Here is an 11687-nt window from a genome sequence, read left to right on the forward strand (position 1 = left end):
TCACCCTTTACCCGACCTCTGGGCTGCTGCTCCACTGGCCCCTTCATTGCCCCATTGGTGGGCCTGGCTGAGCTGGACGGTGTCCAGAGTTTGCCACAGGCCCTGCTGGCTGCACAGGCAGGGGCCCCTGGGCCTGCCTGGGAAGCTGCCACGGGGCCCAGAGTGGAGGGCACCACCCCTGGGGTCCTCTCCTCCGGCTGCCACAGCGGTGTGAGGATAGCCCAGCACTTCTTACTGCCCCTCCTAGACAGCAGGCACAGGAGCAGAGAGGTCCCTCCGACGTTTTTTAGGGGGCAGTGTGTCTTTATTGGCCACGGACTACTCCAGCATCTTTCTAGGCCGGGTGGCAGAAGCGATGCCCAGGCCCTTGCCCTCCCCTCCTCCCAGCTGATAAAGCAGGTGGAGGTCCGACCAACTCCACCCCCATCTCCTTGTCTGGCCCTGTTTTGAGCTCTGGGGCTGCAGGTGCAGCCCTCGGAGAGCTCCCAGCCTGGTGCAGGAGACCATGTGTGGTCCAGAGTGGGAACTGTGGGCAGTGAGGTCAGAGAAGCCTTCAAGAGTGACGGGTGCGAGAGCTGAGTCTTGAGGTTCAAACAGGACTTTTCACAGGTGATATTTGAGAGACGGAGAAACTGCAGCTTGGAGCCGAATAGGGGTCTGTCCAAGGTTTTCTGGCCTGGGTGTTCCTTCCCTCCAGGCCACCCGGGGCTGGCCCTTGTTCCTTCCTAGCTAATGCGGGTCCAAGCTTCAGATCAGACTGAGAGAAGCAGCACAGATCTCGTTTCCTTAACCTCACAACAGGTCGGCAGTGCCTGACTCCTGGGACCCAGGGACTGAGGAGGGTGCCCCGCCCCTGCTCAGCCCTTCAGAGCAGCTCCAGGTGCAGGGAAGGGCCTGGGGGCCTCTACTTGCTGCTTACTGAGAAAGGAAATTTCCCCCCAGACTCAAACGCCAACCCTAAGATTACACAGGCTCCAGGTCCCTGAGCACCGTGATTTGGGGTCTGCAAGATCACAGATGCCTTTGCCTGGGCAGCCTGTGACCCCCACATAGGAAGGCCTGCTCAGCACCAGGCTATTCCCACTAAAAGGAGCTCAGCTATGGGCCAGGAGCTCACAAACTTATCAACTCCATTCTAAAAGCTCAGACTGGAAAACCCCCAGGAAGCATGGCAGAAGGCACTCCTAGCAGCACTGTTTGATGGCAGGAACCTAGAAGTTACCCACAGGCCATCAGGAAAATGGATCAGGAGCCAAGCCGCACAATGCAACGTTACACAGCAGTGACAGTGCATCCACTGCGGCTCGGCACGCACCGTGCACGCCGTGGATGGATCAGTAGTGACGTCGAGTGAAGAAAATCTGTCTAACGCCCTTAGTTCAAAAGCCAGTAAATGGAACGTGTGGGCGTGTGTATGCGTGTGACAAACCCAGCTTTCACGACAGGAGTTAGTCTGGGGAGGGCAGGGGACAGGACGGGGTGGAAGCACAGTTAGGCCACCGTTGTGCACCAAGATTCTAAGTGATCTAAATCCGTTTGCCTAAGGAGCCATATTTTTTAAAGGAAAATTAAACACAGGAGAGCATTTCTTGACACAAAAAGCACAAGCCATAAGAAAACTTGCCTATTTCAAAATAAAAAGTGAAAAACAATGACCAAAAATACTGTAAAAGTTACCGACAAGGTGAGAGAGTAGAAAGACATTGCGACATATATAACAAGGATTCATGTTGAGAATATACATCCAGTTGAAAACTGGGCAAAGGGTATAAACAGGCAGTTCACAGAAGAGGAGACCTGAAGAGCAAAAAGAAATTATGTTCGGGCTTCCCTGGTGGCACAATGGTTAAGAATCTACCTGCCAATGCAAGGGACACGGGTTCGAGCCCTGGCCCGGGAAGATCCCACATGCCGCGGAGCAACTAAGCCCGTGTGCCACAACTACTGAGCCTGCGCTCTAGAGCCTGCGAGTCACGACTACTGAGCCCACGTGCCACAACTACTGAAGCCCGCGCGCCTAGAGCCCGTGGTCCATGACAAGAGAAGCCACCACAATGAGAAGCCCGCGCACCGCAATAAAGAGTAGCTGCCGCTCGCCGCAACTAGAGGTAGCCCGTGCACAGCAACGAAGACCCAACACAGCCAAAAATTAATTAATTAATTAAAAAAAAAAAAGGAATTATGTTCAACTTTACTGGAAAATAAGGAAATGTGAAATACAACCACAGATAATACCATTTCAGACCAGACTGGCAAATACGATTAAAAGAGGTGACACCAGGAAAGAGGTGAATCTGGCACGTCTTACACGTTGCTGGAGGGATGTCAAACTACTAAAAGCCACTATAGACAGCAATTTGGCAGGTACTGAGAAAGCTGAAAATGCACGTAGCCCGTGACCCCAAATTCCATTTCTAAGGATCTACTTGAGAGAAACTTGTATGTGTACACAAGGAGACATGTACAACAGCAGCCTGATGAGGGATACCAGGAAATTAAGAAATAACCAAATGTCCGTAAGTAGAATAGTTAGATGATGGCACGTGCATGCAGTGAGATCTCATGTAGCAGTTACAATGAGTAAACCGGATGCAGAAGCTACCTGTATCCACTGAGTAAATCTTCAAAAAACACTGCTGAGTGAAAGAAACAAGTTTGCAAAATAATATGCACTGTTTGATGCATTTAAAAAAATTAATGCCCTATATCGTAAAATTATACTACTTCATGAAAGTGGTTGCCTCTGGGTAGAAAGGGAGGAGAGAGAATGAGACTACACCTCCTTATTACCTGCGTCTGGGGCAGATTGCGCTCCTGCCTCTGTCCCATGCCGCTGTTGTGGAATATTTATAGAAGGGAATGCTGGAATTACTATATAAAAATGAACGAATTTTTACAATATGCACCATAGGTGAATCTCACTAAAATAATACTGATTAAAAAAAGCCAGACAGGGCTTCCCTGGTGGCACAGTGGTTAAGAATCCGCCTGCCAATGCAGGGGACACGGGTTCAAGCCCTGGTCCGGGAAGATCCCATGTGCCGCGGAGCAACTAAGCCAGTGCGCCACAACTACTGAGCCTGCGCTCTAGCACCCGCATGCCACAACTACTGAAGTCCGCGCACCTAGAGCCCATGCTCCGCGACAAGAGAAGCCACCACAATGAGAAGCCTGTGCACCGCAACGAAGAGTAGCCCCCGCTCGCTGCAACTAGAGAAAGCCCGCGCACAGCAACAAAGACCCAACAAAGCCAAAAAAAAAAAAAAAAAGCCAGACATAAAAGGATAAACACTGGGGACTTCCCTGGTGGTCCAGTGGTTAAGAATCCACCTTCCAATGCAGGGGACGCAGGGTTCGATCCCTGGTCAGGGAACTAAGATCCCACATGCCTCGGGGCAACTAAGCCCGCATGCCGCAACTACTGAGCACTCGCGGGCCGCAACTAGACAGAAGACCACGTGCTGCAACGAAGATCCCGTGTGCCGCAACAAAGACCCAACACAGCCAAATAAATAAACAAATATGGGGGGTAAAAAAAAGGATGCACACTGTGCAATACTGTTGATAGAATTTGCTGAGCGAAATAAAGCACATGCAGAAGTCTGTGTGTGAGGACTTCCCTGGTGGTCCAGTGGTTAAGACTCCGCGTTCCCAATACAGGGGGCCTAGGTTTGATCCCTGGTCAGGGAACTAGATCCCACATGCCGAAACTAGGACCCGGCGCAGCCAAATAAATGTTAATAAAAAGTCTGTGTGTGGTGTGACACTATTTCTTGTTTGTTTGTTGTTTTTAAAGCCAAAAAACAGTAATGAAAGCTGCATTTCCACCAGAAACACAGATCTAAAGTATCATAGGATCTGAAAAATCATAGCATACATAAAGGTTTTAAATGTTTGCTATGGTCTAGATGAACTATTTCATTTTTTTAAAAAATGCACATGTCCCCAGGAAGATAAGTATTTAGGTATTCTTTGCAACACTGTAATAACAAAATTGGACGCAACCTAAACGTCCAAGATTAATGAATAAGTTGATACACTTATACAGTGGAATACTATACAAGTCAAAATGAATGAATATAACTAAGAAGAATCAATTTAGATAGTTCCCTGATGTTGAGTGAAAAAAAAACAGATTTACAGAATAATTTATGTACAGTGCTAAACGATGTATGTAAATGTATTATAAGCACAAACAGGGCAGAGTTAACTGTTCTTGAGCACCTACTATGTGCCAGGTGCCTACCTTAACCCCCAGAGCAACCCTATGAGCTAGTTACTGATACTCTGTCTTTTCACAGAGTAGGAAACTGAGGCTCGGTGAGGTGCAGCCCTGCCCAGGGACACAGCCGGAGGAAGCCTAGGTCTGGGACCCACTGGCCAGCCCCTTGAGGCCCCTCCCTGCTCGGCCGGTCCAGGGACTCGGGTCTCAGGCCTGGGCCAGGATTCTGAGCAAGAAGCCCTGCAACTTCAGCCGCTGCTCCTGCCATGCCCGCCCCTCACTCACCTCACAATGCCTCCCATTCAGCCCTGTCCCCGCTGCCAGGTCTGCGGGCTGGGAGGGGGGCTCCCGCTGGCGTCCAGGCAGGGACCGTTGCCAGCCTTCCCCTGTGCTGCATTTCCAGGCTGGACTGGCCGTGCGATCGGCATGGCGGGGTGAGTCTTTGGGCCCTGCGGTGGCAAGGTGGGTTAGAGAAGCTGAGTGCCTCCAGGCAAACCCCTGCCCCTCTCTGGGCCTCTCAGGGGCTGGGGGACAGGGGCTCTGGGATCTCCCGGGGCAGAGATTCTCCAAGGGTCTCTCCGAAATGGGTTCCGAGGAAGACGGTAAACGTGGCCGCTCCCAGGAGCTCCCCTGGGCTAGTCCTCCAGGAGCCTGTCTGAGCGCTAGGCAGGCCTGAGGCCTGGACGCTTGTCCCTCAGGGATCTGTCCCCACACCCCCGACCTGCCCTGAGCCTCAGCCTCACTACAGCTCTACAGGATGCCACCAGCCCCAAGGCCGGGCTGGACCCTGGGACCCCAAGGAAACTGAAAACCGCATGGTGACAGCCAACCCAGTGAGTGGAACACGGGAGGCTCAGGGTGGGAGTCAGCCCAGGGATCAGGAAGGGTTGCTCAGAGAGCTGAGGACAGAGGGAAAAGCTGGTGAGGCAGAGAGGAGGGAGCTGCTTTGCGTGCTGATGGTGGGGGAGCCCGGGGTGACACTGAAGGGTCTGAGCGGGTACCAGCTGGGGAATCAGGAGTCAGGATTTCCCAGCAAAGGCAGTGAGGAGAGGCTGGAGGGATTTCAGCCAGGGGTGTCAGGGCCCATCTGTATCTTGGAAAGTTCCCTTTGGTTGGTGGTGAGCGGAAGTGGGGAAGCCAGGAGTGCCACCGTGGCGCGGCCCTCCCTGTGGAGAGGCAGGCGGTAGTTGTGAGGTAAAGGGGTCCAGCTGGGTATTGGGTAGACGGGGAGTGGATGGACAGACAGGAAAGTGGACAGACCTTGCCCAAAGCACAGCCCCAAGGCCATACCCGCAGTTCCCCCCATCCCAGGCCAGGCCAGCGGGGTGGCACTAAGATGAAGAGAGGACAACAGACGAATAAACAAGAGAGAAGTCGGAGCCCCTTGCTTGCCTGTCAGAGTGGCTCTGACCAGCCATTAAGGCTCCTCAGGGCTTTCGGATCCCACGACACCTGGTCTCCCAAGTTGTGCCAGCCCTGGGTCCTCCCCTCCGGCTGCCAGGCTGTCTTCTCGAGGTGGGTGCCATTACGCTCCCTGCCACCATGGTGCTGATGCCACTTCCGTCTGAGGAACGGCTGATTCTCTCTCCACCGCCAACCTCACCCTGGGAGGACACAACTCCCCCTGGACCCGGGGGCTTCTGCACAGCCTGGGCACACCTCTGAACTGCATTCGGAAAGGCCTCACTGAGCCACTGGCAGACAATCAAAGGGACTTGCCAGGTTGCCTTTCTGAGCCTGTTTCCTCTGGTATAAAACAGGGATAACAATGCAATCTATGCTCTGGGGAGGGGTTGGAGGCTCAGGGTAATGACAGCTTCCCTGGGGCCAAAGGAGGAAGACATCTGAGGGGCTCTGGGACAAGAGCTGGGGCTCAGTGAGTGGACAGTGTGGGACCCTTGCTTCTGTGAACACCTGACCCTTCTTCTCTCTGCCAGGCCCCAGAGTGTCTCCATGGTGCTGCTGCTTCCTCTGCTGCTGCCACTGGGGCCAACCTGGCATGCAGCTGCCCAGCGCTGCCCACAGACCTGCGTCTGCGACAATTCCAGGCGGCATGTGGCCTGCCGGCACCAGAACCTCACCGAGGTGCCGAATGCCATCCCTGAGGTCAGCAGGACAAGATGGGGTTGGGGGGGGGGACAGCAGGAGGAGCCCGGGCTGGCACCAGTGGATCTGCCATTGCCGGGCTGGGAGGCCTTGGCAAGTCACTTTCCCTCTCTGAGCCTCAGTCTTCACATCTGTAAAATGGGAATGATAATAACCAACAACAGGGAGACAGTCTATTTAAAATGCTATGCAATTGGAACAAGTTAGGTGACCTATATAGATACAGCATTGAGTTAATTACAGGCCCTGTGGCAGAGAACTGGGGATATACTGGACTAAGGTATGGTCTCTGTCCTATGGAGTCAAGAGCTAGAGGAAAAGAGTGAAAGTAAAGGGGCAGTGACAATTCAATGTGAAAAGTGCTAGACTAGGGGATACCCAGGCGGCTGGGGAGGAAGGCTTCCAGGAGGAGGTGTCAGGGAGCAGGATGAAGAGAATGAAGGAAACGTGAGGGGGAAGAGAGTGTTCCAGGTGAGGGAACAGCACGTGCAAAGGCCAGGGTAAGCAAGGGGCACAGGCCGTGGTCCTGGTGCCGCTCAGCCTCCCCTACCTCTCCCTGCTCAGCTGACCCAGCGGCTGGACCTCCAGGGCAACATGCTGAAGCTGATCCCCCCAGCTGCCTTCCGGGACCTGCCTTACCTGACACACCTGGACCTGCGGCACTGCCAGGTGGAGCTGGTGGCCGAGGGTGCCTTCCGAGGCCTGGGCCGCCTGCTCCTCCTCAACCTGGCCTCCAACCGCCTGAACGCGCTGCCCCAGGAGGCGCTGGACGGGCTAGGCTCGCTGCGGCGGCTGGAGCTGGAGGGGAACCTGCTGGAGGAGCTGCGGCCGGGGACGTTTGGGGCGCTGGGCGCGCTGGCCACGCTGAATCTGGCCCACAACGCCCTCGTCTACCTGCCCGCCATGGCCTTCCAGGGGCTGGTGCGCGCCCGCTGGCTGCAGCTGTCCCACAACGCGCTCAGCGTGCTGGCCCCCGAGGCCCTGGCCGGCCTGCCCGCCCTGCGCCGCCTCAGCCTGCACCACAATGAGCTGCAGTCCCTGCCCGGGGCGACCTTGTCCCAGGCCCGCGGCCTGGCCCGCCTCGAGCTGGGCCACAACCCCTTCACCTACACGGGCGAGGAGGACGGGCTGGTGCTGCCCGGCCTGCGGGAGTTGAGGCTGGACCACGGGGCCCTGCAGGCCCTGGACCCCAGGGCCTTTGCCCACTGCCCCCGCCTGCACACCCTGGACCTCCGTGGGAACCAGCTGGATGCCCTGCAGCCGCTGCAGGGCCCGGGTCAGCTGCGCCGGCTGCGGCTGCAGGGGAACCCACTGCGGTGCGACTGCCGGGCTCGGCCCCTGCTCCAGTGGTTGGCGCGTGCGCGCGTGCGCTCGGACGGCGCGTGCGGGGAGCCGCGGCGCCTGCGCGGTGAGGCCCTGGACGCCCTGCGGCCCTCGGACCTGCGCTGCCCCGGAGTCGGGGCGGAGGAGGAAGAGGAGGAGGTGGCGGCCGCGCGGCCCCGTGTCCCTGACGGCACCTCCAAGGAGAAGGCTGGGGCGGCCAGGCCCTGCCCTCGCGCCTGCGTGTGCGCCCCTGAGTCCCGGCACAGCAGCTGTGAGGACCGCGGCCTGCAGGTCGTGCCCCGCGGCTTCCCCAACGACACCCAGCTCCTGGACCTGAGGCAGAACCACTTCCCCTTGGTGCCCCGAGAGGCCTTCCCGGGCCTGGGCCAGCTGGTGTCGCTGCACCTGCAGCACTGCGGCATCACAGAGCTGGAAGCAGGCGCCCTGGCGGGGCTGGGCAGCCTGCTCTACCTCTACCTCTCGGACAACTCGCTCTCCAGCCTCAGCGCTGCCTCCCTCGAAGGGGCGCCCTGCCTGGGCTACCTGTACCTGGAGCGCAACCGCTTCCTGCAGGTGCCAGTGGCCGCCCTGCGCGCCCTGCCCAGCCTCTTCTCCCTGCACTTGCAGGAAAACGCTCTGGACCGCCTGGCACTGGGGGACCTGGCAGGCATGCGGGCCTTGCGCTGGCTCTACCTGAGTGGGAACCGCATCACCCAAGTGTCCCCCGGGGCACTGGGCCCCGCTCAGGAGCTGGAGAAGCTGCACCTGGACAGGAACCAGCTGCGAGAGGTGCCCACTGCGGCCCTGGAGGGGCTGCCTGCCCTCCTGGAGCTGCAGCTCTCGGGGAACCCGCTCAGGGCCCTGCAAGATGGGGCCTTCTGGCCCGTGGGCCGCTCGCTGCAACACCTTTTCCTGAACAGCAGTGGCCTGGAGCAGGTGGGCACAGGGGGAACAGGGGTGAGGGGAGGCAGCACGAGGGTCTACGCAGCTTGCGTTCACTCAACCAACACTGCCGCCCCTGCAGTGCCAGGCCCGAGGCTGGGCGTGGGGTCCCTGAGATGAGCCCGACCCTGCGCCTGCCCCAGGGAGCTCAGGTGTGGGCCACAGACCAGGAGGAACGCTGTGCCACACGGAGCGGCTTGGCAGGGAGGGCACTGCCGAGGCCTGGAGGAGGGCGGAACGTGGATCCGTGGGGTTACCTGCTGTTGCACACTTTGTGGGCAGAGCTTTGCCAATATGCGGGGGTCCAGGCATAGCAGAAAGAACCATGGACTGGGGGTCTGTGTGACTTGCAAAGGGCACGTGCTTTGGCAAAACCTGGGTTTCCACCCCAGCACTGCCCTTCCTGCCCATCTTGGGCTCTCTACTCCCCTTCTGCACGGGGAGCATGAGGCTCCCTCCCAGGCCTGGGGGTGGGACAGGCCTGGCAGGAGCTCACACCAGGGCCTGGCGCCTTCTTGCAGATTTCTCCGGGGGCCTTCTTGGGCCTGGGGCCTCGGCTCCAGAGCCTACATCTGCAAAAGAATCAGCTGCAGGCCCTGCCCGCCCTGCCTGGTCTCAGCCAGCTTGAGCTCATCGACCTCAGTGGCAATCCCTTCCACTGTGACTGCCAGCTGCTCCCACTTCACAGGTAAGCACCCCCAACTGAATGCCCCAGCAGCTGCTCTCAGTCAAGCCCTGGTGCCATCTGAGCACCTCTGGCGGGCGAGGATCCTTCCAGGGCCAGCTACCCTTCCTGGGGGAGCCAGACATCCACGGGGCTTGGGTGGGCTTCTCTGAGCCCCTGTTCCCTCATCTATAAAGTGGGAATGAAATCTGCCCAGCCTAGTGGGGTGGGACCTAGTAAATGTGTGAGAGCACTTTACGTCACTGCCTAAGAAAGCAACAAGAACCGTGGAGTCTGGTGACCTGGGCTCAAATCCACCTCTGTGACTGACCATCTACCTGTGAGCCATGTGGCCTCTCCGTGCTGGCCCCTCATCTGGAAAGGGGATGATAGCGATTGCATCCACCTCCTGGTGGTGGTCGTAAGAATTACATTAAATTAGATAGCTTATCTAGATTGAACAGCGTCTGGGTCTTCAGCCCTCTGGAACTGTTTATTACTGGCCCCCTGTTACAGGGAGGGGATTGAAGGTTGAAATGACTTGCTCAGGGTCACATAATTGGTGAGTGGCCGAGTCCCACTGCCCCCGCATCACTGAGGACCTCTTCGCTCTCCTCAGGAAAGCTCAGCACAGTGGCTTCCCCGAACCCCCTTTTCTCCTCAGGTGGCTCACTGGGCTGAACCTGCACGTGGGGGCCACCTGTGCCGCCCCTCCCAGTGCCCGTGGCCAGAGTGTGAAGGCTGCAGCTGCTGTCTTTGAAGCCTGCCCGGGCTGGGCTGCCGGGAAGGCCAAGCGGACGCCGGCCCCCAGGCCTAGTGCCCAGAGGACCCCCATGAAGGGAAGACGGCAGGGAGCGAACAAGGTTGGTTGGGGGCAGGTGCAGGGAGGCCTCGCTGGGTGGGTCAGGTTTTAAAGCCCCTGGGGTAGCAGGGATCTGACTTGTCTTGGTCCCAATTTCGTGAGGTTCTAGATCTGGGTAATGACCCTGTTGCTTCCGTTAAAAAATGTCTATCCCCCTCTCCGTACCTCCTCCACCTCTGGGCTAAGCCCAGAGTGGGTTTGTAAGGAAATGACTGTTTCATCCCACGGGACAATGGCCTTTCCGATTAAGCTGCAGCATCCCAGGACCCTGGGTATCCATGAGAACCCCACAGTGACTGTTACTGCTGGATTGCCATTGATTCAGCCTGTCCCCACCTGATCTCGGGGGCCTCGCTCATCCCTGGGGCGGGAAGAGCAGGAGTGCAGGTGTGTGGTTGGTGCCACGGGTCGGACTCCATCACCCCCTTGACATTACATTTGCTGTCCGGACAAACCCATTCACACTGGAACGCTCAGTTGTAGCAAAATCTCGCAGCTCATCAGAGAAGAGTGCGCAGGACATGGGCACCCCTCCACGTGGCGACCCGTGCTGGGTGGTGAGGGGATGTAGGGGAGGCAGACCTTAGAGGAAAGCCGTGACCAGAACAGGGTGGGCTCTGGGAAGGAGGGGAGAGGGCTCTGCCTGCTTCTGGACCTGCAGCTTGAAGAGTTGGGGCACCTAGGGACCATCAGATGGTGTTTGTATCAGTTCCCTAGGGCTGCAGTACCACAAACTACCACAAGCTGGGTGGCTCAGAACCACAGAAATGTATTGTCTCACTGATGTGGAGGTTAGAAGCCTGGAATCAGAGTGCTGGCGGGGCTGTGCTTCCTCTGAGGCCTCGAGGGGAGGGTCCTTCCGTGCCCCGTCCAGCCTCCGCGGGCCCCAGACGTTCCTTGGCTGTGGCAGCACAAGCCCCGTCCCTGCCTCCACTGTCACACGATGTCTTCCCATGTCTCTGCACATCGTCTTCCTGCTGGATGTGTCCAAATTCCCCCTTTTTATGAGGACACGAGTCATTAGATCAGGGCCCACCCTAATGACCTCATTGTAACTGGATCACCTCTGTGAAGACCCTATTTCGAAATAAGGCCTTATTCTGAGGTGTATCTTTTTCGTGGGGACTTAATTCAACCCGAAACTGTTCTTTGTGGAGGTCGGCTGGGCGTGAGGAAGAACCCCTAAAAAGACCCCAGGCTGAGGGTGAGCATTCGGCCTTAGAAGCGAGCCCTGGAGCCAGGGTCAGTGACGGCGGCCATGCTCGGCGAACACTCGGGCGGCGCTTTCTGCCGGGAGTCGTGATGAACGGCACCGGCGTGGATGCTGAGCTCGACTCGGGAGCAGCAGCCCCGACGGGTTCACCTCCAGGTCTGGACTCTCATTAAAAGACCCTCACGCCAATCCCACATTTTGTAGCTGCGACAGGAATGGGGCCTCGCGGACCACCCCATCCAACCACCCTTTCTGACACGGAGATACGCCACCAGCAGGCTTTTTGTTTTTACTTTGTTGAAAGTGGCAGCTTCCTCCCGGGAATACCAAGGCATCAAAGAAGGATAAGGGCCCT

At 57.5% G+C, this 11687-nt stretch overlaps 1 protein-coding gene across 2 annotated transcripts in view; it reads left to right on the forward strand.

Moving 5' to 3' along the window:
- Nucleotides 1–11687, forward strand: part of CHADL (chondroadherin like) — a 14896-nt gene continuing 3209 nt past the window's right edge. Inside the window, exons 1-5 of one of the 2 annotated variants that reach the window (XM_060306932.1) lie at nucleotides 1–4656; nucleotides 6160–6328; nucleotides 6893–8587; nucleotides 9115–9281; nucleotides 9922–10120. In XM_060306932.1, coding sequence (XP_060162915.1) covers nucleotides 4514–4656; nucleotides 6160–6328; nucleotides 6893–8587; nucleotides 9115–9281; nucleotides 9922–10120 — 2373 coding nt within the window. In that variant the 5' untranslated portion in view covers nucleotides 1–4513. Of the gene's footprint in view, nucleotides 4657–6159; nucleotides 6329–6892; nucleotides 8588–9114; nucleotides 9282–9921; nucleotides 10715–11687 lie in introns of those variants that run through there. The other variant, XM_060306930.1, reaches the window with a different exon arrangement.

This window comes from Globicephala melas, chromosome 10 (genome assembly GCF_963455315.2).
Source record: "Globicephala melas chromosome 10, mGloMel1.2, whole genome shotgun sequence".
Taxonomy (NCBI): Eukaryota; Metazoa; Chordata; class Mammalia; order Artiodactyla; family Delphinidae; genus Globicephala; species Globicephala melas.